This window comes from Monodon monoceros, unplaced genomic scaffold (assembly GCF_005190385.1).
Source record: "Monodon monoceros isolate NGI ecotype Baffin Bay Population unplaced genomic scaffold, NGI_Narwhal_1 Super_Scaffold_4, whole genome shotgun sequence".
Lineage (NCBI taxonomy): Eukaryota > Metazoa > Chordata > Mammalia > Artiodactyla > Monodontidae > Monodon > Monodon monoceros.
In genome coordinates this window covers 25033556-25059628 of record NW_021703781.1, presented here as the reverse complement: position 1 = coordinate 25059628, position 26073 = coordinate 25033556, and the positions used below count along the sequence as shown (strand labels likewise).

Sequence of the window (26073 nt, the reverse complement as noted above, 5' to 3'; positions counted from 1 at the left end):
GGGAGTGGTTTAATGTCTAGATAATGTCTTCAAGGACCATCATCATCCTCACTGGTTTTTTTTTTTTAATTCTTAACCTTGTTGCCTCAGGGCCACAAGATGGCTGCTAAAGTTCCAAGCATTTCATCTTTACACAACCCTATTCAGGGTAAGAAAAGGCTAAGCAAGAAGAGGGGATTTCTTATTATCAGGGAATAAAAAGTCCTGAGAAGCACCTCTTTTTCCCTGGCAAGATATCCCTGGATATCTTGAAAAAGGGACTGGGGTGGGGAGGGGGGTTGTGACAGCCTGAGAGGGCTGTCCATCCCCCGGAGCTGGGCACATTGTCGCCTGAACAATATTGGGCTCCTGTTGGCAAAGCAGAAGGAGGGGGTTGGCTCTGCAGTGGATGGTAACACTGTGTGCTGGAGGTGGAAGAATCGGTCCCACAGAGGCAGCACTCCTAACTGCAAATCTAGAAGCTGCTTTGTGGCAAACAGCAGACTTCACTTTGCTGCAAATAACAGAATCCACTTTGTTGCAAATAGCAAAGTCTACTCTGTGGCAAACAGCTGACTCTGGGAGGGCCAGAGCTTGGATGCGACACAGCATCACTCTCCTTCCAACCATGGACTCACATGCCGCATCAGGTCTGGTACCTGCAGGGGAGGCTGGGACGTGTGTGTTTGTCTTCTTTTGGGTAAGGAAGGATTCACAATGTAGGCCAGTGTCTCAAGGAGGAGAGAGAAGAGATGCAGGGGGACTTTCTTTGCTATTTCTCAAAAGGACGCCCATGAAGTCTTGACCATTTGACGGCTCCTGAGTGTCAGCTGAGGTGTCCGGCAAAAGCGATGACGCCCAGGAGTGGCTTTGACAGTGGCACCCTGCCCATCCCATCAAGAAGAAACGAGCAGGGCTTCCCTGGTGGCGCTGTGGTTAAGAATTTGAAAGCCTCTGCCAGCCAATTCAGGGAACACGGGTTCGAGCCCTGGTCCGGGAAGATCCCACATGCCGCGGAGCAACTAAGCCCGTGCGCCACAACTACTGAGCATGTGCGCCACAACTACTGAAGCCCGTGCACCTAGAGCCCGTGCTCCTCAACAAGAGAAGCCACCGCGATGAGAAGCCCACGCACCGCAACGAAGAGTAGCCCCCGCTCACTGCAATCAGAGAAAGCCCACGCGCAGCAACGAAGACCCAGCACAGCCAAAAATAAAAACAAATAAATAAATTTATTAAAAAAAAAAAAAAGAAGAAGAAGAAAAAAGGAGCAGGTGACACCATGAAACACATACCTAAGTCATCCACTGGGGAATCCCAGAGACACCCAAATGCCAGGACCTGAGTTGAACCAGAGAAATCGGATCACAGGTAAATCTCTGGCGCATGGTGGAAGCCTCTCAAGAGAACTCGATGAACTTCCAGGGGATATAGGAGCTCTGGACTTGGGCCAGTGGTGAGATGACAAACTCTTATGTGAACCTGAGACAGGGATAGGTTCACACCTGGCTCTGCCACTTATATGTCACCTGACATCTGGGAACCTCAGTTTGCACATCTGGAAAACGGGGGCAACGCTAGCTTCTTGAGAGGGTGGCTGTGAGGAACATGCCCACCGCCCACTCTGTCTATGCAGTAGCAGGGAATCCTCTGTATTTAAATACCTAATGTGACTTCCCTGGTGGTCCAGTGGTTAAGACTCCTCGCTCCCAATGCAGGGGGCCCAGGCTCAATCCCTGGTCGGGGAACTAAGATCCCGCATGCCGCGTGGCATGGCCAAAAATAAAAACAAACCCAAAACCTCACAGCGTGGTTCTCAAAGAGGGGGGACGAGAACTTAGCAGGGTTATCTTCATCCTGACAACCACACTGAGAGGCTGCAGTTTGTGGCAGAATTTGACCACTCTCTCATGATCTCTACCACCAACGTTACTCTCTCGGTCATCAACTCAGATGGCAAGGGGAACTTTGCAGATGGAACTAAGGTCACTAACCAGCTCACCTTGAAATGCAGAGATTATCCTGGATTAGCCGGGTGGGTCCCCTGGAATCACGTGAGCCCTGAAAAGCAGAAAAGGAAGGCAGAGTGATCTGAAACACCAGAAGTATTCGAGGTGCCTTCCACCTGGTGAGACCCTGAGCGGAGGATCAGCCAGGCCTGGCCTGACTCCTGACCTACAGAACCGCGAGATAAAAAATGGCATTGTTTTAAGCCGCTCAGCATGTGGTGGTTCATTATACAACACAGAACACTAAGACAGAAGGATCAGCCCCATTTTTCTAGCTGAGAAACTCGGAGCTCACACAGCCACAAAGTGAGTGGTGGACCCATGTTTGAACCCAAGTCCCTCAGACTCCGGAGCCCATGCTGTCACTTCCCATTCGGCCTGTCCAGATGAGGAAACTGAGGCATGAGAGGCCAGGGCACTGCCAGTGCCAGCTCCACAGCATCTCAGCACAGAGGAGGCGGGAGGAGGCCGTGGCCCCCGTCCTCCCCCGCTCATCTGAGGGGCCCCAGAAGCTCCTGATTCACGGTCTGTCTGCATCAGCCCACTCGGCCCACCACGGCCCCTGGAGCCACTAGAGTCACAGCATTGCCCCCCGAAGTCTTAGGTGAAAAGCTCAGCAGACCTCACCCAGATGTGGTCAGACTCCAGGCTGCAAGTTTGTCTGTGGAGACAGGAGGCCTAAAGAAGGCAAGCCCTGGACAGAGGCTCACAGGCACCTCTGGGAGAACCACAGCTGCCGGGGAAGAGCCCACAAGTACAGGAAGGGGACTGAAGGGCCCAAAGGTAGGAGGAGGATTCCTGGGGCAGGGCCTGGGGACTGGGGGTGATCAGCCAGCCAGTGAGGCCTCTCTGGCCCCGACAGACTCCACTCCTATGTCCTAACTTCTCTGACCCATGCTCCAAATCAGAAGAAACAGTTGTCCTATGGGCCAGGTCAGACACAAAGATCAAAGATGTATTCAGTTTGGCTGACATGGAGCGTAAAAAAAAGAGAAAAAAAAAAAAGTCTAACCCAAGTGTTTTAAATTGTGAGATTTCACATTAAAAGCCAGATTTCCAACCTCTTTTGAAAACTCAGAAGCTCCAGCCACAATATGCTCTTCTTCCCACATGGCCACATGAATGGGAGCTGAGGGGCCGCCACACCTGATGGGGCGTCAGTTCTGGAACACCACAGTCCCCACTGCTCCCTACCGCCCTCCCCTCACCTGCCTGCCTGACCCCTGAAGATATCTGAATTCTAATCCTTTAGGTCCAACTTGACTCCATAACCTTACTCTTCTGCCCCTACCCCGCCCAGTCCTGGGGGGGTCCTGGGGGAAGGCGCCCAGCCTGTGTGATGTTAGCAGGGCTGGGAGAAGTAGGGGTTGGGGGTATTAGGTTAATAACTCAGGGGCCTCTACCAGATCCTTTTTTGTGAACAGCTGTTTCCAGTGACCCAGTCTGGCTAAGAATTTGGCAGGGGTCAAACCCCCTGACTTCCTGGTGTCGACCCAGCAGCATGTATGGGCACCCATCCTCTCTGCCCTCATGACCAGCAGGTGCCTTGGTGCCTAATGGGGCAGCTGCACTTGGCCAAAAAGGGCAATTGAGAGAGGCAGAAATGATCCTCCCCCACCCCTGGAGACAGCTGCCCACATCCACGTGGCCCTCTGGGGAGGCCCAGCTTCCACCGCCGCCACTCGGGCCACCTCCAAGGAAAAGAACCCAAACCTACTTTGTCTTCAGCCCCCTGGTCTTCTAGGAAAAGGCCCTGTAACAGATTCGGAGGCGACACTTTGCTCCCTTCATCGTGAACTGAGACACCGGCGCTGTAATGGAAGAGACAAGAAATGAGTAGCGAATGGGGGAGGGAGGTGGAAAAATTAAATTTTGCGTGATCAGCAAGGTTTCAAACAATCGCTCGCCAACTGAAGTGGGTGCCACGTCTATAAGTCATTCTGTTTTATAGACCATTAGGATCTCCAGAGAGAACCTGCATGGAGACCACTGCTTTTTGTTGAAATTAAAATGTCAGAGAAAAAGAAATAGAACAAAACAGGGAATCTGCAATTAATTACCAGGCCATAAAAATTCAATAATCAGGAGGCAGAGCAGCCGCAGGCCCAGAGGTATCAGAGCCAGCGTAACAAGAATGGAATACATTAATCTTTTCAAATTAGTTTTTTAATCTGAGAGGGATATATGGTGACATGCCTCCCCTCCCCGCCCGCCTCCCACCTCCACGGGCTCCGGCCTGAAGCCAGGTGGGGGGGAGGGAGGTTCTGGTGTGAGCTGGGGGCCTGCCCAAACCCAGACCCCCAGACAGGAAAGAGAGCGCCAGTTTGCAGCCCTGGCTGAGCCCAGCGCCCCAGTGCCGCCTGGCCTGGTGGAAGGGTCTCAGCAGAGGAACCATGAAAGCACTTCTGGTTTCCCCCGGGTCAGAAGAGTTCATCGTGTGTCCACGCTCCTGCGTGGCCTCCCGCGGGCCCAGAGCTCCCGCAGCGCCGGTCAGTCCCGGGCTCTGAGCTCCGGGCTTCTTTAGTTAGCCCTGTCTTCAGCCTCAGCCAAACCGCTCCCTCACCAACCTCCCCCAACAAGCCTGTCCCTGAGCCTTGCTGGGGCTGAGCCTCGCCTAGAAAGCCCCCGGTGGGGCTCCAGTCTGCCCAGTGTGGTTGCTGAAGGCTGGTGTCAGGGGACAGCCGCGGAGCAACGGCCGATGGAATCTGACTCCTTTTAAATGTAACAGCTATAGCCCACTAAGTCCCAGGCCCTGTGTGAATCCTTCACCTGGATTTTCTCATTTCATCTCCCAAGAGGTCAGGACTGTTAAGAACCCCATTTTACAGAAGAGAAAATTGTGAAGCCGGGACACACAAGTTCCCTGTGCCCTGTGGTCTCTGAGCCCAGCTTCACTAACACAAGCCAGGACAGCTTCTTTCGCCTCGCCCCATTCGGCACACAGTGTTCCCATCACTGTTCACTGGATAGCACCCCTGCGGAACAGCCCTGCAAGGGGACTTCACCTGCCCTCTGATCTTTCCTCCCCAAGATATCTTCAACTTATGATAACAGCAGCTGCCACTTCTTGAGCAGCTACTGTGTGCCAGGCTATGGGATCTGGTGCCATTAATAGTAAGACAGTGGTCCCAGTTTTACACAAAGGAAACTGAGGCTCAGGCTGATGGGCCCAAGATCTCACACCCAAGCCTAGCTGGTACCCAAGAGCATGATTCTAACTAAAGGTGTTGTCTCAGCACCCCATCAACCAGATCTGACCCAGGGCTCCCAAACCCCAACTCCCCCAAACATACATTCCTTCAACTTGACATCCTTGGTGACCTCCCCCAAGAGGCCCCCCTGATCCTCTCGGTCCCTCCCAGGGTTCCTTTAATTTCTATCATTTGTACCTGTTAGTATCCTGTTATACCGACGTTCTACTCGCCCACCCACATATGCCCCTGGGGGTTCTCAGCAAAAATGGTAGCGATGAGGAAGCAGCATAGCCGCCGGCACAGTTCCGAAAGCGGCCACTAGATGACGACTGACCCGCTTGGGCGGGGCTTGCAGTAAGGCCATGAGGCCGCCAGATGGTGGTCGAGGCCGCGGCTCCGAGGGCACTGCCCGGGCAAGTTGGAGCCGCGAGGGCCCGCGGGTCCCAGGGCGGTCCCAGTAAGCCCTAGCGCAAGTGACCTGGACGCCGCTGCCTCCTGCCCGAACCATGACCCAGCCCGTGCCCCGGCTCTCTGTGCCCGCCGCGCTGGCCCTAGGCTCGGCCGCGCTGGCCGCTGCCTTCGCCAGCGGCCTCTTCCTGGGTGAGTAGGGCCGGGCCTTCGGCACCCTCGGCAGAGGCCCCGCGGGCGGGCGGACGCAGGAGCAGAGCCCGTGAACCCGCGAGGCTGGCTGCGGCTGAGGCTCACCCCTGGCGCCCTGGAGCCCCAGGCCCTGACCCAGCACCACCCCTCCCCGGCAGGGAGATGGTTCCCTCCATGGCGATCCCGGCGAGAGAAGCGCCTGCTGCCCCCTGAGGACAGCCCCCTGTGGCAGTATCTGCTGAGCCGCTCCATGCGGGAGCACCCGGCGCTGCGGAGCCTGCGGCTGGTCAGCAGGGCCGGAAGCGGGAACGGGCGCCCACCTCGGGCCGGGAGGGACCCACGTGGCTGCGTGACCTTGGGCTGGTCGGTGGCCCCCGTCCGCGCAGGCCGGGCATGGTTGGGCGTTCCATGAAGGTCCGCCCCTGGGCCACGCCCACAGCCACGCCTCTGGGGGCTCTAAACCTGGGGCTCAGCTGGGTGACTGGCAGGGCTAGTGCGACCCTCTCCTCCCCGCAAGCAGCTGACCTTGGAGCAGCCGCAGGGGGATTCCATGATGACCTGTGAGCAGGCCCAGCTCTTGGCCAACCTGGCTCGCCTCATCAAGGCTAAGAAGGCACTGGACCTTGGTAGGGCACGCGGCTGGGGTCACTGGGGGCCGGAGTCACCGGGCCGTCGCCCCACTCTGGCCTGAGCCTGTCCGTGTCCACGTCCTCAGGCACTTTCACAGGCTACTCGGCCCTAGCGTTGGCCCTAGCGCTGCCCCCGGCGGGGCGCGTGGTGACGTGCGAGGTGGACGCAGGGCCCCCGGAGCTGGGACGTCCCCTGTGGAGGCAGGTGAGTGCCCCACACACCTGAGGCCCTCGTTGGGCCCCTGGAGCCCGGCCACTCCCAGCTCCGGGAGAAAGGACATGCTGACTCTGACCCCGCCCCTCTCGCACGCAGGCCGAAGTGGAGCACAAGATCGAACTTCGGTTGAAACCCGCTCTGGAGACCCTGGGTGAGCAACGGAGCGGAAAGGGCCTTGGCGCCATTTCCCAAATGGGACCACCCGGCGCGAGGTAGTGACCCGGTCCAACGGGCGGGCTTAGGCAATGACAGCCCCCACCCCCCCGCCACCCGGTACGCAGCCACATGCAGAGTGGCAGGCAGGGGCCCTCAAGTACCTGAATGGTCACAGCGCCTGGGCCGGCCTGGGCGGGGTCTTCCGGCCGCTGGGGCCTGCGGACTCAGCTGCATCTGCCCCTCCCTCCCCCGCAAGATGAGCTCCTGGCAGCGGGCGAGGCCGGCACCTTCGACTTGGCCGTGGTGGATGCGGACAAGGAGAACTGCACCGCCTACTACGAGCGGTGCCTGCAGCTGCTGCGACCCGGAGGCGTCCTCGCTGTGCTCAGTGTAAGGGACAGCCCCGGGAGAGAAGAAAGACCCTCTTGAGCTGGGTCCGTCTTTTCCTTGGGCTCCTCCTCGCCCCCCTGCCCCAGAGCCCCGCCTAGTACAATCACGTAAGCTCCTGCCCCCAGGTATTCGAACTGAGTCCCCAGGTTTTCCACTTTCCCCTGCTCAGGTCCTGGGTCTCCAGCTCTCACCCCGCCTCCTGCTCAGGCACCCCCAGGCCCCGCCCCCATGATGCCCCGCCCCTCCGCAGGTCCTGTGGCGTGGAGAGGTGTTGCAGCCTAAACCGCAGGACAAGGCGGCCCAGTGTGTGCGAAACCTGAATGAGCGCATTCTGCGGGACGCCAGGGTCCACATCAGCCTCCTGCCCCTGGGCGACGGCCTCACCTTAGCCTTCAAGATCTAGGGCTGGCCCCTACCGAGGGGCCTCAAGGGAGGGACCCTGGGACCCCCAGCCATTGACACCGAGTTTTAAATCTGACAATAAAGTGAGGCCTGGGACACGACGATCTTCTGAGCCTCCGTATGTGCTGAAGTGGGGTAGGGAGTGAAGGCCCCGCACTGGCTCCCTTCAACAAAAGGGAGCCTTGAGGCCACAGATGTTCATCCCCTCCCTGGCACACTCCTGAGGACACTCTGGCACCAGGGCTGTAGCCTGACCACAGGAGCTTCCAGCTGACTGGAAGCAGGATTATCAAAAGTTTTAATTGGGGCTTCCCTGGTGGCGCAGTGGTTGAGAGTCCGCCTGCCAATGCAGGGGACCCGGGTTCGTGCCCCAGTCCGGGAAGGTCCCACATGCCACGGAGCGGCTGGGCCCGTGAGCCATGGCCGCTGAGCCTGTGCGTCCGGAGCCTGTGCTCCGCAACGGGAGAGGCCACAACAGTGAGAGGCCCGCGTACCGCAAAAAAAAAAAAAAAAAGTTTTAATTGACCTGCCCACATGCAGTTGGTCAGAAACCCCAGCTCCTTGTGGAGATTTGCCTCCACAGGATCTGAGGGCTGGAAACCTGGTAGAGCCCCTGTGGTCTCCCTCTGACACCTCTTCCTAAGAGGGGCAAATGAATGAAGTTCCTGTTCAGTGCAGCTGGAACCAGTGGAGACCAATCTGGGATCTGATGGCAGGAAAAGGGCCTTGCTCCGTGTAAGTGTTGTAGGTTACGCCAATTCTGCTGGCCGTTTGCCCAGTTGTCACAGAACTGTCAGCTTGGCCTCACCTCTGCAGTGGAGGCCCTGGTCAACATCACCTGAGACCAGGCCACTTGACTTAGACCTGAGGACCTCAAGGTTGACTGGAGTATGTATCCTCTCCTCCCCATGAAGTCTTTGAAGAACATGAGACACTGAGTGGGATCACTGGCCAGAGGTGTGAAGCAGACAGGCCAATAGGTAGGAGGCTATTTTTAACAAGTTCCCCAGAGGAAGATGAAGAGAAAGTTAAGCTTTCCAACACAAACATCTATGAGCCTATGAGCCCAGGTGGAGAGGGAGCCAGGTGCTTCACTCTGTGGTTTAAACCTCCACAATCCATAGGAAGATCTTATCTCCACACCACAAATGAAGATCAGGCTCAGATATGAAGTGTCCTTTCCACCAACACTGCCTCAGGCCTCAGACAGAAATGGCATCAGCCTAGAACTAGGTTTTGCCACCATCCGTTAGGCCTGGGTGGTGGCACTGAACCTGGAGGCTGCTGATTAATAAATCATCTATTAATTTCTAACATATCAAGGCCACAGGAGCCCCATGACCCCACAGCTGGCAACTTTCATAACCCTACAGTATTTGGGATATATACTTGCATTTCAGACAACCCTCAGGAACCTGGCTGTAAACTATCCTTCTCTCTCCTACTTATAAAAGTATATAAGAAGCACATGGGTGAATAGGTCCATTTTACTCTTAAGTATCCTGAAAACACAAGAGCCGTTTTCATACCTAGCTTGCAGACACCCTTTCCTGTTTTTCTTCTTACCTAGCAATAGGTCCTGCCTGATTCAAACAAACTGGTTCAAATTCCAACTTACTGCCATTAAGTTATGTGTCTTATTCCATGGGCCATTCCAGCCAGTCCCTTAGGACAAACAGATCAGAAGGGGCCTTTGTGCCCCCCATCCCACCTGTATGGAAAGCTTGTTTGGGTTGCTAATCTCTCATCAGATTCTTCTTGACCTGGAAATTTTCAGCATGTATCACTTTTTGGGTAATGAGTAAGTACTACATTTTCTTATCTGTTCTCTCTGACTTCAAACTATACCACAGATCTAGTATTATGAATTTGTTCAACAAAACTCTTCTCTAACCTTTGATGGTATCTTTCTAACACTTCTCCCATCAAAATTCCTCTTTCCTACTTTTCCAACCAAATCATCTATTAATTTCTATCATTCAGCTCAAGTCCAGATTAAGGCCAATGGCCACATAGCCTGAAGGCACTCCGGTCACAAACTTAGGCCCAAGCTTCTCAGTGCCTGCCTGAAAAGAAACAAGTAACGACCTCTCACTGAGGCCCATACACTTCCATTCTACAGACCCTCTGGGTATTGACACTGTCTACGCCTTACTCCCTTTCCTTACACCTCATCCCATCCTACCTAACTAGGGCCTGGATCATTTCCAAAGCAATAACCCAAAGGGGTGTGGTGGGTGTATACAACCTTCAGCACCATCCCTTCATTTCTCTTTTTTCATCACTTGCTAACTCTTCCTGGAGTTCACGATGATCCAATGTAATTTTTCAAATTTACAAACTGAAGATATGAAGGCATATATCTTCTTACTTTATTGTAGTCTAAAAATCTCATGGAGTTACTCTCGGGTCAGAGGACTCTGTGGCACAGATTCATGAAAAGAGCAAAATAAATGCTCACTGGAAAAATAAAGTACTAGCTAGAAACAAGGAAGATTTGACCCTAGCTGCCAAGTTTTTAACTCTGCAAATACTTAAGAGTCATTAATTATGTATACTTGTTTTATTCATAATTTGTAATGTTTTGGGATACCAAAAGTAATTCTAATGATGGTTGAAATTAACAAAAAATTTTAACCTCATCTTAAAACATCCACTGATCCATCTCATTCAATGGCAATATTCAATGTTAAAAGAAACATAAAAACAAACATGCACACAATTGCACAGTTTTCATAAAGGTCTATTTCATTATTGGTGGGTAGCGCATTTAACAGTTAAATACATTTAAATAATGTATAGGTGACTGCACGACTGCAGCATTGGTAACTAGATAGATAACCAATTCAACTAGAAACCAGCTAACAAGTAACTGCCTAAATATTTAAAATACAGCTCTTGTTTAGATCATCCTTTGATCTGATCACCTTCTTGGGGGGGGGGGAGCCTGCTGGTCACACTGGAAATATATTAAGGCCAAATCTTCTGATGTCCATTCCCAGAGGTTTCTTTCAGCTGGATTAAGCCTCCAGCTCCAGGGCAAGCCCAAGTTTGTGGCCTCCAGCATTAATGCTCTTCCCATCTACCAGAGCAGACAGTGTAAGCTTCACACCTGTAAACAAAAGCAGACAACTATCAAGTGCCTGAAACACCTCATGGGAGTCTGCAGTCACGCCACAACCTGTCACTTTTCCTCAGCTTGTCAGATGACCTACTAGTGCCAGCCACCAGAGGGCGCTTGGAAGTATCTGAGACACCAGACAATTCATTGGCACATCCACAGTAAGGAAAGCATCAAGTCCCAGAGCATAAGAACTTCATAATAAAGCTCAAACAGCTCTGGAAAATACAATCATGTTCAATACACTATCCAGACTAAATGACAACCATAATTGGATCCTGGAAAGGAAAAGCTACAATTAAGAGACACTTTTGGGACAAGTGCAGAAATCCAAATATATACTATATATTAGGTATTATTTCAAACTGTTAATTCCCTTAGCTGTGAAAACAGTATTATAGTTATGATGTCTTTATAATGATGCAGTTAAAAATGTCTTACTCTCATGATATGTATGCTAGGGCTGATGTGTCTATGTGTTTGGAAAACATATTTAAATAATTCATAAGGATATGTGGGGAAAAAAGAAAAGAAGGATTATGTATAGAGACATGGAGAGATAATAAAAACAAAATAAATGTTAGTAATTGGTCAACGTGGGGAAGGTATGAGTGTTCGTGGTACCATTCTTTTCTTTAGGTTTCAAAACAGTCAAAAAGTCTGGGGAAAAAGTTCCAAGTGCTTTAGAGCCTTGCTCTTCAACTGGTGGTTCAAGAACCAGCAACACTGGCATCACCTAAGAGCTTGTTAGAAAGTCAGAACCCCTCGCCCCAGACCTATGTATTTTAATAAGATTCCCAAGGTGATTCATGCACACACTGGTATTTGAGAAGTACTGCTCCAGAAAACACAGCAAGGCTCAAAAATACTATGTAAAGTAAATGAGACTATAGAGACCAAACAACCAAAGCAATGAATATTGGAGAAATAAAAATTACTACAAGACATTTCAGGTACAAGTGAGGAAAGTAAATAGAGAATGGATATTAAGTAATAATATGGAATCACTGTTAACTTTCTCAGGTGTGATAACAGTATTGTGGTTATGCCGGACAATGTTCTTATTCTGAGGAGATGCATGCTGAAGCATTTAGGGAAATATCATGATAGCTGCAACTTCCAAACAGCCCACCATAAAAAAAAAAAAAGGAAAGGAATAAAAAACTGTGGCAAAAGGTAAACATGTGTTCACTGTACTTTCTGTCAATTCTTCTGTATGCTTGAAAGGTTTGGAAAAGAAGAAGCTGAATCTTGAGAAAGAAAAACGAGTTGGAGGAATCAGGCTCCCTGACTTCAAACTATACCACAAAGCTACAGTAATCAAGACAGTATGGTACTGGCACAAAAATAAAAATATAGATCAATGGTACAGGATAGAATGCCCAAAGATAAACCCACGCACATACTGACACCTAATTTATGACAAAGGAGGCAAGAACATACAGTGGAGAAAAGACAGCCTCTTCAATAAGTGGTGCTGGGAAAACTGGACAGCTACATGTAAAAGAATGAAGTTAGAACACTACCTAACACCATACACAAAAATAAACTCCAAATGGATTAAAGACTTGAATGTAAGACCAGACACTATAAAACTTTTAGAGGAAAAACACTCTTTGACATAAACCACAGCAAGATCTTTTTTGACCCACCTCCTAGAGTAACAGAAATAAAAACAAAAAGAAACAAATGGGACTTTAAATTAAACTTTTTGTGCAGCAAAGGAAACCATAAACAGGACAAAAAGACAACCCTCAGAGTGGGAGAAAATATCTGCAATTGAAACAACAAAGGATTAACCTCAAAATATACAAACAGCTCATGGAGCTTAATATCAAAAAAACAAACAATCCAGTTAAAAAGTGAGCAGAAGAGGGCTTCCCTGGTGGCGCAGTGGTTGAGAGCCCGCCTGCCGATGCAGGGGACACGGGTTCGTGCCCCAGTCCGGGAAGATCCCACATGCCATGGAGCAGCTGGGCCCGTGAGCCATGGCCGCTGAGCCTGCGTGTCCGGAGCCTGTGCTCCGTAACAGGAGAGGCCACAACAGTGAGAGGCCCGCGTACGGCAAAAAAAAAAAAAAATGAGCAGAAGACCTAAATAGACATTTCACCAAGGAAGACATACAGATGGCCAAGACGCACATGAAAAGATGCTCAACACCACTAATTATTAGAGAAATGCAAATCAAAACTGCAATGAGGTATCACCTCACGCTGGTCAGAATGGCCATTATCAAAAGCTAGAAACAATCAATGCTGGAAAGGGTGTGGTGAGAAGGGAACCCTCTTGCACTGTTGGTGGGAATGTAAATTGATACAACCACTATGGAGGACAGTATGGAGGTTCCTTAAAAAACTAAAAATAGAACTACCATATGACCCAGCAATCCCACTACTGGGCATATACCCTGAGAAAACCAGACACATGCACCCCAATGTTCACTGCAAGCACCATTTACAATAGCCAGGACATAAAACCAACCTAGATGTCCATCGACAGATGAATGGATGAAGAAGATGTGGCACATATATACAGTGGAATATTACTCAGTCATAAAAAGAAACGAAATTGAGTTATTTGCAGTGAGGTGGATGGACCTAGAGTCTGTCATACAGAGTGAAGTAAGTCAGAAAGAGAAAAACAAATACCATATGCTAAAGCATACATATGGAATCTTAAAAAAAAAGAAAAAATAGTACTGATGAACCTGGTTGCAGGGCAGGAATAAAGAGGTAGACATAAGAGAATGGACTTGATGACATGGGGTGGGAGGGCGAAGCTGGGACGAAGTGAGAGTAGCATCAACATATATACACTACCAAATGTAAAATAGTTGGCTGGTGGGAAGCAGCAGCATAGCACAGGGAGATCGGCTCAGTGCTCTGTGATGACCTAGAGGAGTGGGATAGGAAGGATGGGAGGGAGGCTCAAGAGGGAGGGGATATAGGGAGATATGTATGCATATGGCTGATTCGCTTTGTTGTGCAACAGAAACTAACATGGTATTATGAAGAAATTATACTCCAAGAAAGATCTATTTAAAAAAAAATCTAACAGTCTGTTTTCTAAACTGGCTGTAATATTTTATGTGCATGCCAGCACTGTATGAGGGCTCTAACTTCTCCCTATCTTCATCTACACTTGTTATTTTCTAATGATTTATTATATCCATTCTAGTGGGTAGAAGTGGTATTTCATTGTGGTTTTAATTTACAGTTACTTAATGACTAATGACACTGAGCACCTTTTCCTGTGCTAATTAGCTATTTGTATGTCTTCATATAAATGTCTCTGCAAGTCTTTTGCCATCTTTTGATTGGGTTGTTTGTCATAGTTATTAATGAGTTTTAAGAGTTCTTTACATGTTATGGGTATAAGTCCTTTGTATGATTTGCAAACATTTTTCTCAGTCTATGGTACGTCTTTTCATTCTCTTAATACTGCCTTTTGAAGCATAAACTCAAAAGTTTCCATTTAAAAAATAAATAAATAAAAAGAAGCTGAGAAATGAAACTAATTTTGAAACCACTATCAGAACAATCCTTAATACTTACCAGGCCTCAGAGTCTGAGTGTAGCCCACTCCAATTAAACTAGAATTGTTGACTTTTGCCTAAGATAAAATGCAAAAACAAATGTAAGACAAATTTTTGAATGGAGAGACAAAGCCCCTGGGTGTTTCCCTATCATACAATTATGACGCATTCACTTTTCCACAAGAGTTAATAAAATTTAATATTGTATTAAGGTAAGCAGAAACTAGGTGCCACTTAATCCTCATCCACTAAATTCAAATTGTCAGCAGGACACAAAACTCTTGCAATCTTTTGGGATGTGTCCACAGACCCCTAACTGTCCATATAGCACAAAAGCCTAAGCGCTCTCATAAAAACTGTCCTTGTTGAGTCTAATCTAGCACATAAGACCATACCAGAATGTGGGTAATGGAAGTTCACCAGGCTCACTAACTACATGACATTGACACACACACCACCCTCAAAGTATGGCATGTGTATGTATAGTTTAAATTTGTGACTACGACACTACTTTCAGGGGTATTCCTAAAGAATCTAAACTATACATGTTCTAAATCTCCAAATGACAAGCACTTCCTCTGAAGAAAGAGACTGACTACAACTCCTTCACCTCACTTTCTCACACCTCTCATTAACGCCCTTGAGTCCTGGCTGTATATAACTAGACGGTGCTTAAGAAGGCGTTCCAAAGGGGCATCATTTACCAGTCCAGACCCCTTCCCTCCTTGTACAATTCTACTATTTTAGGATTTTAGTCACAGACTTTCAAGGGCTGGAAGGAATCCTGGAGAGGAAGACATGGTCAGGAGAAGCTTCGAGCTCCATTCTCTCCCACTACTGACATCACTTAAGCCATACCAGAGGCCTAAGGCTGTAAATGGGGGCATCTCACCCTGCTCTCCATGGCCTAGGTTGCCTAGTCAGGTAACTTTGCTCTTCAGCATTTTGAGTGCTATGGTAATAAAAAGGTAACAAACAGCCTCTGGGATCAAAACAGACTTGGGGGCTTCCCTGGTGGCGCAGTGGTTGAGAGTCTGCCTGCCGATATGGGGGAAACGGGTTCGTGCCCCGGTCCAGGAAGATCCCACATGCCGCGGAGCGGCTGGGCCCGTGAGCCTGCGCGTCTGGAGCCTGTGCTCCGTAACGGGAGAGGCCACAACAGTGAGAGGCCCGCGTACTGCAAAAAAAAAAAAAAAAACAGACTTGGAAATGATTCGATGTCTACACTCTTTTGTAATATATATCAAAACAGCCCAATTGAGAGAGAAATGATCCAACTATACAGGCAAAAGTCACAGAAACAAAACTTGTATTCACTTGGCACTACAGCCAAGTCTTCATGAGCCACCAATGACCATGTGAGTTATTTGTCTAAGGAAGAAATGCCCCACTAGTAACCATCTTTTGCCAAACAAATTAAGAGCCCCAAACAATAAAATAGCTCCTACTATTTTAGGAGTCAACCATGAAACTAATGGAGCATTATGCAATGCTTCCGGGGTAATGCTTGATTAGGGTAACAGCAGCACTGCTTAGGTGGACCATGCTAAATATTCTATAGTTTTCCAAACTAATCCCCAGAAGTCACTCACTGGCACACAGGTCCCAAGCTGCCTTCCCATTTTAGACTGTGAGAGAGCTGCATCTTCTGCTGGCATTAAACCTGTGATGGTGCCATAGACATATATTTGAAGAGAATAGCAATGTAGCTACCACAGCACACTGTGCTGTGTGAATCCTGAGGATTTTACTGCTACAGTGTAGTCAGAAATAGAGAAGGGAAAAATACATGAATCACTGCCTTGCCAACAGGAAAAGCATTCCGGGTGCTTCTCATTCTCTCTGATTACAACTCTGCTAAGCTAAAACAAGAATGGGGCTAAAACTTAACTGCCTAAATTATCAAAACATATCGTCCTCAGGAATGAAGATGACTTTATGTAACAGAAATAACTCTCACGGAAGGTTTAACTCTTTCATTCTAGTACATACGGTACCTGACCTGTAAGCAACTAACACACAGGAAGAGCTGCTGATCTGCCTGAAACTGGAGCCAGCGCTCTATACCCTCAGACACTGTACTCCCTCCTACCACAATCCACTATGACTGAAGGAAGAAATAGCAGAAAGAGTATAAGGACAGGACTAGGGTGGCCATGCAACCCAACCAACCCACGATAGAGGGGAGGGAGTTCCTGGGATGCAGGACTTTCAGTGCTAAAGTTGGGATAGTCCCAGGCAAAGCAGGATGAGCTACCTAGTCACCCTAGACAGAAGGGAAATCAAAAGACATGCAAGTCCAGTCCTGGCCCTACTGTGGTCTACGTCATTCCTCTCTCCAAGCTTTGGTTTCTTCACTTGCAAAACAGCATGTGTACCACTGGCTGCTCAGATCAAATCTAAAGATATTTTGTAAACCATTAAAGACAAACACAAAGTAACAAAGTACTATTACCTTCCAACCAGAATGAGAACTGCCCAGGGCCCAAAATACTGGCTTCCCTGGGCTTGGACAGGCTTGGCCCTCATAGTTATTATCTATACTACTTGTACAACTTTTGAAGTTAATTTAAACAAACTCCTGTGGCCTGGATAGCAAACATCTCTGTCTCAACAAAAAAAAGCAGCATTCCCGAGTTCTAGTCCCAATCTGTGTGTAAACTGGGAATTGTGTGAACCACAATTCAAATATTCAACACAATCCAATATACCCAAAGATTAAGTCCCACAACCAAAATCCCATTCTAAGCCCACAGCAGTACTCACAGAAATGGAAGCAGTGGGATCCAACTGATATTTAGCTGCAATGCCAAAGCGAGTACAGTTGGTTCCTGATGTCCAAGCAAGGTTTACTGAAGTGTCAAGATCTTCACATACTTTCTGATAAATTGATCCTCCAAATTCTGTCCCATCATTGCTATAAGATATTTTAAATTAGTCAACCTAGACTAGACAATGTAATAATGTCTAAGGCACAAGGCTGATACTGTAGCATTACATTTAAATAAAAGCCATTGCTTACATGGGTCTCTAGTGTTCCACTGAAAACTTTAGTTTTAAAAGGTCTTTTCGGGGCTTCCCTGGTGGCGCAGTGGTTAAGAATCCATCTGCCAATGCAAGGGACGTGGGTTCGAGCCCTGGTCCAGGAAGATCCCACATGCTGCGGAGCAACCAAGCCCATACGCCACAACTACTGAGCCTGCACTCTAGAGCCCACACACCTAGAGCCTGTGCGCCGCAAAAGGAGAAGCCACCGTGATGAGAAGCTCGCACACTGAAACGAAGAGCAGCCCCCGCTCACCGCAATTAGAGAAAGCCCACGCACAGCAACGAAGACCCAACACAGCCAAAACTAAATAAATAAAAAAAATTTTTTTAATGTCATCAAAGGACTTTTCCCAACTTATGTCCAAAAACAGGGATTGGTCAAATCAATCATGGTATATCTATAAAAATTATCATGCAGACACTAACCATCACTAAGAATACATAATGCTATAGGAAAATGATCAAAATGTATTAAGGTGGGGGGAGAAGGTTAAAAACAGCCTTTTTGGTATGTATTTTATATACACACATATAAAAAGATGAAACACCGAAGCATTAACAATTAACAAAAATTATATGTCTAGACGGTGGGATTATGAAACATTTTTGTTTTCTTCTTTGTACTTCTGTTATATACCAATGCATCATTTTCATAAGGAAAAAACTCTTTTTAAGTCCTTGCTACATATACATTTAATTTGGGTTAGGTAAAAACTCTATACATTTTAGGTAATCCTATCAAATGAGCACCTCACACATCACAAACAATGAAGTCAAATGAATGCACATAGAGTTTGACAATGTCTTAGCCTTTTTTTTTTTGGCCATACCATGCAGCTTGTGGAATCTCAGTTCCCTGACCGGGGACAGAACCCGGGCCACGGCAGTGAAAGTTCCAAATCCTAACCACTAGACCACCAAGGAACTCCCATCTTAGCCTCTTCTAAAAATCCAAAGCACATCAAGCCTCATGTGAAATGAACATTTACTCTCTCAGCACCAAAACTCAGACTAATGGTTTTTACTGTACACTTCTGAAGGGCATTCTAGAAATGCCCAAGGATGATCTTTTTATGTTAAGAGAATTCCTTTAGGTTGTACTTAGACTCACAGGAAATGACAGGAGACATCAATACCACTTTGAGGTCCTACATCATAATATCCCACAAAAGAAATACTCACACATTAGTGTGTAGCTGGAAGTCCCCAGTCCTGTAGCCCACTGCAAAGTTATTTCTTGTCAGCTTTGATTTTGCACTGTCAAAGGTCATCTGGTACCCAGCAAGCCAGCCCTCATAACCAAAGACTGCTGAACCGTGGATTGCAGGTCCAGCAAAATCAAAGTCAACATCACAACCAAGGTTTATACATTCCCTCTTGTAAGAAGACTTGATTTTACCACTTTTCTTTCTGGAAAAAGAACAAACTGTCTTAAAACTGATGTCAGTGGGAAAGATTTACAGACATAACTTCTGCATAGAGGGCACAAAACAGATTTAAATGAACCTCACTGTAACTGGTGAGTACAGGCACACTTCATTGTTTTACTGCAGTTCACTTTACTGTGTTTCCCTCCCCCCGCACCTGTTTGTAGCAGGATTTGTAGCAATTGAGGGTTTGTAGCAATCCTGCACCAAGCAAATCTGTTTGGGTGTTTTTTTCCAACAGCATTTGTTCACTTTGTGTTGCTGTTGTCACATTTTAGTAGTTCTCATAATATTTCAAACTTTATTATTATTATTATATTTGTTACAGTGATCTGTGGTCACTGATCTTCTGATGTTACTACTACGACTTGGTGAAGGCTCAGATGATCGTTGGTATATTTTAGAAATAAAGTATTTTTTATTTAAGGTATGTACGTTGTTTTTTTCCCCAACATAATGCTACTGCACACTTAACAGACAACAGTATAGTGTAAACATAACTTTTATATGCACTGGGAAACGAAAAAATCCGTATGAGTCGCTTTTTTACAATATTCACTTTATTGCAGTGGTTTGGAACCAAACCTGCAATATCTCCAAGGTATGCCTGTATAAGAGGTAGCAAGATAATCATAAGAGGTAAAAAAAAATATATGGCTCAATGAACTAAAAGGCACAAGGGGCGACTGGACCACCACCACCATAGGAAGACTGCTTTGCAGAATTGGTTATCAGTCACAAAAGCCTATAAAAAACATGTTAGGTACCCAAGTTAGTGTCACAATAAGAGGCAAATATTTGAAGGCAAGTCAACAACCATACTGCTCATGCTCCAAAGGCAGAAACAGAAATTCACCACCACAAGGCACCTGAATGTGCACCTTTCTTAAATATACCAAAGAAGAATGCTTTTCAATTTAAAGCAGACAAAAATGCCATGCTTACCCCGTGTTTGGTGAAAAGGTGGTATCAAATGTCAGTTTCAAACCTTGACAAATCTATTTTGAGAGAAAAAGAATTTGTTTTCAGCTTTATTTCTTTTTTGAAATACAAAAATAAAATACTTAATACTACAGCACATTTTCAAATGTTACCTGGTCTTCAATAGCGATTTCTGTTCCCAGAGTATTATCAGTGTTCCACTTTTCTGTGAAAGTCAGACCATACTCACACCATTTATATTTGGTCTCCAAGGTCCCGGTAACTTTACCAGTGTCTGTATTAGATGAACCAGATGTTGAGAATTCCTAAGAAGACAAGACAAACTTCAGGAACTTTCTCGTAAGCCTAGAAGAATCCACTTCCTAATTTACACACACACACACACACACACACACACAAACGCCACTGAAACACAATAATTTCACTAATCCTCTTTTTTCTAGCTTCCCAAACACTCCTACCCTCTGCTACTGAGTATATACAAGAGTGACAAATTAGCCTGTAAGTTACTGACTACATCTTACTACTGCTGACATCTCCAACCAATGGATCAAAATTTACTTGTATCTGATTCTCAAGTGAACAACAAACTATACAACTTTTAAGGAAACTTCTGCTAAGGTGATTTTATTTGGGATTCAAAAAAAAATCAGTGGGAGAGGGTGGATGTTTTAGTACTGCTTCCAATCTGCCTGATATTGAATGAGACACGAAATAGGTCAGTATGGCTAATCACAGACCCCCTTCATTAAAATCTGAGTTTATACACAATTTACTATGAAATGGTTCCTGAAAATCCTTAAAAGGAAAGCACCCCACTGTAAGAATCTACGCCACAAACAAAAGATTTTTTTTTTTAATTCTTTGGTAACCTCAATATTCTGTTTCTGACATAAAGAGTCTTCATCAGGTTTAATGCCTTCCCAACCATCTTTACATTCTCATTAAAAAAAAAAAAGGGGGGGGAAGGGAAATTATAGGAGATTTACTCTATAACTGGTTTATATCATGCATAATATAAACTATACTCTGTACAACAGATGATATTAGTAGAAAAAACAACCTATGCAGTGATCAATTTGAAGTGTACTATATAATCTTATGTTTGTAGCAAATATAAATAACTTGCCAATCCCTAATTGCACACCAACTGAAAAGGAAGGCATAATATGGAGAGGGCTTATCTGAAATTCAAAATCTGCTACAGATAATCCAGAAATCTAACCTTTCAGAGCTTAGTATACAGGCAAGCAACTGAAATCTTCCAAGATAAAATGTTAAAAATGCCCTTTGAGGGTTCTGATCTGACTGCTAATGATGGTTATACTCTTAAGGCCATTGGAAAGCCAAGTTTAAAGATAGCTGATCTGAACCAATAAAGAAAAGCCTTCGACCTGAAATTGTGATACCTGCAGAATGAGGAAATACCAAAAACTCTATCAAAAGGAGAAAAGACCAATCATCCTTCACTTAGAAAACAGAGCATTTGTGTAACTATCGCTCTGCCGTGAAACAGACTCAATTCTTTAGGTCTTATATACAATCTCCTGAAATTAGATGCTTTCAGTAACAGAAATTTCAAGTCAAAGCTTGGCACTCATGCCCATACTAAAAAGCACCAAATTGTGTTAGGGAAAAACACTGGATATGAAATTAGGAGTCCTGACATCCAGTTCTGGCTGGCATTTACTAAATGATAACACTGAGGAAGACACTTCTCTGGGTCTCAGTTACCTCAACTGTAATAACAAAACTTACTTCTGGAGGATTAAATTGGACTAAGACTTTGAAAGCTTTGCACATTTTCACATGCTCTACACAACAGGAATGCATTACTAAAACAATATAATATATATGGAGCCTGTTCTAACAGATAATTGAAATGCAAATGTGTATGAGTAGCTATTTTTAGTCCTGAGTGACAATGATTAATGATTCTTAAGGCCCCACCCACTGCCACCCATCAGCCCACAGGCTGAGCCAGCTTATATACACGCCAAGTACATGCCAAGGAGTCCTCAAGACACAAAACCAAGAAGATCACACTGTGATCTGGGACCAGAATTGGGTCAGATGATACCACTGGTGGAGCTTATACCCTCCCTTTCACTCCTCACCAAGACATTTAGGCTTCTACCTTCTGCAGTGGCCCAGACATCATTGCAGTTCAGGTGAGAAATGCGACTGCGACTATTTGGGGCCAGGGACATATTACAAGATCAGTACCATGTTCTTGAATTACATACATTAAATGTAAATTAAAACATACTATATCTAATCAAGCTCTTATATATCCTTCATGTTCTTAAGCTTAATTTTATAAAATTCCTATCCACAATAAGCCTTTCCTTTCCAACAAAGATTTTGATTTATCAAACAATCTAGTACTACATATACTGCTCTGACTGTTCCCTACTTTAAAGTTTATTTTGTCTCTCCAGCCAGCAAGCAAGCTTTTTAAACACAAGAATTGAGTCTTCTACTTTTAGAAGGCCTTTTGTGTTTCAGCAAATACACAGCAAGTGGTTTATAAGGGGCAATAGGTTAAGAGAGGGAACACAAAACAAACACTAAGTCACTGCTCTGTAACCTGTTACCTTGAGCAAGTAAGTCACTCAACCACACTAAATACTCAGGCTTCCTTTCAGACCAAAGAAACCAAAAAACAGATGCGACCAATATAAAACCCCAGAAATCCAAGTCTAGGCACTGAGAAACTACAAAATGATTAATTTAAATAAACACCAGTTATATGCACTAAGGGAGTTAACAACTGTAGGAAGAATTTATCAAAATAACCAATAATATTCAATATGCACACACTATACCCATCCCCAAAACAATCCCCAAACAAAAACTTTTAGAAGAAAAAAATTACACAAAATTAAATTTTACTTTACTCTCTTTGAGGGAGTTTGTTAGGCAAGATCAAGACATCCAAATATCAAAATAGTAACCTCTTTAAAAATACTCAAATTTAGGACTCTCTAAATTCACAAAATACAAGTGGAAATCTTCCCCAAGGCGGGCTGCTAGAATATGACCATTACATAAACGATTAGTACACTCAAATTAAGTTACTGAGTATTTTTATGCCCAGAACTCTTAATGTTTTCCACAGGCATTAAAAGAAGGTGTTACAAAAAAGTATAACAGGTTCCCTGCCTTTAAGCTTGCAACCTTACTGAGTAAACAGAATCCCACATGACCAGTGTCTTTCCCGAGTTCCTCGTGCATACAAAGTAATATGGCAAAAGACCACATGAAAATCAGAAATCATATCCAAAGCCAAAATAATCAAGATAAAATTCCCTTAAAACGAAATTATCTTTTGCCCCTTCTTTAAGATAACATGGGTAGACAACTTTCAGTTATGACTATTTTATGGGTTGAAAAATTGTATAAAGGCTCGTCAGAACTTATCAAATAACTAACACTCACCACGCCACTGCATGACTTTGTTTTCACATCCAGTTTCACCAACCCAAAACCTTCAAGTAGAGAGCAAAAAAGAACAAAATGATCTTTTTGTATAAAAGATGCATACCAACAGCTGACTACATTTAAAAAAACAAAAACCAGAAACATTTCACATATTCAGAGGGGGATAAAAATGTGTGTTGATATACAATATTTAAATGAAAACAAATTAAATTATTCTATGTAAACTAACATGTAAAGGACAGAACATCTCTATGAAGCCTTCCTAGTATGTTGGTGTGTATTTGGCACCCACCCTCAAAAACAGCTTCCAAATCATCTTATCAAAACATTTATTAAAACATGCTTTTCAAACCTAAACATCAGATCAGAAAATCAATTCAAATTAAAGATCAGAATAGTCAATAGTTTATTATGATACAGGGATTTAGAACATTTATCTCAAAGGCATACCTCGCTTTGGAATTAATAATCTGAACAACTGGGGAAATAATCTAAAGGATAGGGAGGGTGGGGTGTGGAACAAAATCTTTAACAAAACCCAAATTTATTTGCAGAAACCCATAACCGTTTATGAGTCACCACCATAAAAGCAAAAACAGTAAAACATGGTAATTCTAGTCAACCAAGGCCTAAACTATATCCAAAGGAAATGAAAGCACAATTGTTTTTTTTCTTAAAGGTAAATTCCCTGAACTAAAGTATGAAAAAAAGGAGGAAATTGGGATGGAGGGAGGAAATGTGGGATGGAGGGAAATGTGGATTGTTACAGTACTCTTTTAAAAGAAATGTTATCTTAAATGTAGCTAACAGAAGAATTACTGCAGCAAGATATTTACAATCTGAAGAAATTACTAATTCACTAAGCAGTCCGAACACACATTTTCGCTTCAGATCTAAAATTTTTAAAACAGTTCTTACCAAATCCTTTGTTGAATATATCTCTGGCAGCTTTGCCAAGGTCAGCATATGATGGAGGAATACACATTGCTGGTGGGAAGAAACATTCCAGTGTTAACGTCCCTGTTCTCCCACACAGTCTGTCCAAGAGCTAGCTTATGGCCCACTGCTACCTTTAAATCCAAGCAGTCCAACTTAGTTTTGATACCACTAGAATCTATAATAACACTGTAGTCTAGTATGATCCATGAAGGAGGTATCAGCACCACAGGCTTATTTCTAAAATAGACAATCACAGTTAAGTGTTTATACAAACTTGGGAAATTCCCTCCAAAATATATAAAAATATTTTCTATTCCTAAATTTACACAGTGCCTGTAGCCTCACTTCCTAGGATGAGACTAGTACAAAGAATCAAACACATACACACGTATATATCTGTACATACAGATATACCTGCCAAAATTCACTGGAATGTGCTGATTTAACCAAATGAGATAAGATTAAAAACTAAGACAAGTCCCTCTCCCCCCTATTCAACCTTTAGTATCCTCACGGAGATCAAAACCAATATTCCTAAGTAGAAAGAGAAAGACAGGTCATATTTCTGAAACTTAAATATTGAAACATAAAAAAAAAATACAGCCATTTATGTTTCACTCAAGCGCCTACATCAACTAAATATCAAATGCACTTTAAACATATTAGTATGACACTCAAGTCCTCGGCCCACGCTGTGAGGCTTAAGGGCAAGCAATCTGAGGTCGTTACACCAGCTCATTCATCCTACATAGCACGTCCACGCCCTTAGGAGCACATGTAATGAATGACCTTGCGCCCTCACACGGGGGGTTACTACTTCCTCTAAAAACGTGACCGATCCAATCCTGCAAAAGCTGAACCCGATAATTAATAACTTTCTGCTTCTCAGTTCGTCAAAGCTGAACGTGAATGCGTCCACAGACCAGCTCCCCAGGCCTAGTCAGTCCCCCTATCCGAGATCCAACCACCCAGCCCCTCCTCCGCAAAGCCAGGGAAGTCAGACGGTGGAGTGGCTACCGAAAGGGGCGAACTTCCAAGCCCTTGAAGACAGAGGGGAAAAGAAGCTGCGGTTTTCTGGTCGGGAGGCTTCGGCTGCCCAGACACCGCCGCCCCATCCCGCAGAGATCGCTCTACTTACGCCGCGGGCAGGTCTGTCCGGAGGTCGCCATGGCGAGGCCGCGAGGAGAGGTGATCTGAGGGAGGGACAAAAAGTGCGGTCAGCGGGGCTCAGAGGCGAATCAAGGGACCAGAAGGGGGTCTCAGACAGAGGGGAGAGGGGCCGCAGGGCAGCGCGGCCATCTTAGGGAGTCGGGGCCGACCCCGAGTCCGGCTCAGGCGTCCTGCTTGGCCGCCGGGGCCTAGGCCCCAAGGTCCGAGTGAGGCGTGCGCGGCGGTACCTGGTGGTCTCCGGGGGGGAGGGGGAGGTACCGCTGCCGCTCCGCTAGCAGCTGAGGCCGCTCGGCTAGCTCTGCGTCCCGCTGCAGCTGCCGCGGCTGGAGGGCGAAGTGAAGGAGACACCGTTCCGCCCGCCGCAACCCTGTCCTCCCCCCGCCAGGACCCTGCCGCTGCCCCTGGGGCTGCCCACCGCGCCTGTCCCTGCAGCGCCGCCCGCTGCTCACTCCAACCTGCTCCGAAACGGCCACGTGTTCCGAGAGCACCGCTGCCCACGGGGTGAGCTCCCTCGGTCCCTCGGCAGGGGCAGGAAAAGCAGAAGCTGCCGGACCTCAAGTCAGGCAGCTACGAGGGCAGCCCCTGAGGCGAGGGGGCGGGGAACGGCGGAGGCAGCGTGGAGGGGAACGCGCGGGCGAGGGATGGGGCAGAGGCCCCGCGCGCGCTCGTCACGGGCGGGGCGGGGCTTCAGGCGCGTGCCTGCGCGGGGCTCGGCGCGACTGGGCGCGGCTGAGCGCGCCGCCGCGCACCCCGGGTCAAGTACTTCTCTCCAGCTCCCTTCGGAGAGTTTCGCACACCCTGTGGTTCGCACACCCTGCAGAGCCAATCCCCAAGTCTAGGAGGGAGTCAGCTGAGCGTTACCCCTTCTACA

General features: G+C 46.4%; 2 protein-coding genes and 1 long non-coding RNA gene across 5 annotated transcripts in view; 1 reads left to right on the top strand and 2 right to left on the bottom strand.

Annotated features, from left to right (window-relative positions):
* Positions 1 to 4128, bottom strand: part of LOC114908658 — an 82728-nt gene extending 78600 nt beyond the window's left edge. For all 3 annotated transcript variants that reach the window (XR_003796989.1, XR_003796991.1, XR_003796990.1), the window contains exons 1-3: positions 3706 to 4128; positions 1982 to 2040; positions 1275 to 1320 (exon numbers count right to left, since the gene is read on the bottom strand). This is a non-coding gene — a long non-coding RNA (uncharacterized LOC114908658). The remainder of the gene's footprint in view (positions 1 to 1274; positions 1321 to 1981; positions 2041 to 3705) is intronic.
* Positions 4129 to 5164: 1036 nt separating this feature from the next.
* On the top strand, positions 5165 to 7680 carry COMTD1 (catechol-O-methyltransferase domain containing 1). Its single transcript, XM_029245023.1, has 7 exons — positions 5165 to 5782; positions 5941 to 6068; positions 6303 to 6408; positions 6498 to 6616; positions 6725 to 6779; positions 7041 to 7174; positions 7425 to 7680. The coding sequence occupies exons 1-7, from the start codon at positions 5689 to 5691 to the stop codon at positions 7575 to 7577; spliced, it is 789 nt and encodes a 262-aa protein (XP_029100856.1). The 5' UTR covers positions 5165 to 5688; the 3' UTR covers positions 7578 to 7680.
* A 2444-nt stretch (positions 7681 to 10124) lies between these two features.
* On the bottom strand, positions 10125 to 25832 carry VDAC2 (voltage dependent anion channel 2). The gene is made up of 10 exons (XM_029200968.1): positions 25430 to 25832; positions 25171 to 25225; positions 24012 to 24080; positions 23091 to 23140; positions 19802 to 19954; positions 19653 to 19705; positions 18463 to 18690; positions 16999 to 17149; positions 14252 to 14309; positions 10125 to 10688 (listed from the first exon to the last, which is right to left on the bottom strand). The coding sequence occupies exons 2-10, from the start codon at positions 25199 to 25201 to the stop codon at positions 10597 to 10599; spliced, it is 885 nt and encodes a 294-aa protein (XP_029056801.1). The 5' UTR covers positions 25202 to 25225; positions 25430 to 25832; the 3' UTR covers positions 10125 to 10596.
* Between the last annotated feature and the right edge of the window lie 241 nt (positions 25833 to 26073).

Bases quoted from the DNA above. Each gene is read 5' to 3' on its own strand.
- COMTD1 (XM_029245023.1), top strand. From the start codon at position 5,689: ATGACCCAGCCCGTGCCCCGGCTCTCTGTGCCCGCCGCGCTGGCCCTA. The intron at 6,409-6,497 runs GTAGGGCACGCG...CCACGTCCTCAG, and splicing joins TAAGAAGGCACTGGACCTTG to GCACTTTCACAGGCTACTCG. The intron at 7,175-7,424 runs GTAAGGGACAGC...GCCCCTCCGCAG, and splicing joins GCGTCCTCGCTGTGCTCAGT to GTCCTGTGGCGTGGAGAGGT.
- VDAC2 (XM_029200968.1), bottom strand. From the start codon at position 25,201: ATGGCGACCTCCGGACAGACCTGCCCGCGGC. The intron at 23,141-24,011 runs GTAAGAACTGTT...CTCTACTTGAAG, and splicing joins TATATTCAACAAAGGATTTG to GTTTTGGGTTGGTGAAACTG. The intron at 14,310-16,998 runs GTGAGTACTGCT...ATTTTATCTTAG, and splicing joins ATCCCACTGCTTCCATTTCT to GCAAAAGTCAACAATTCTAG.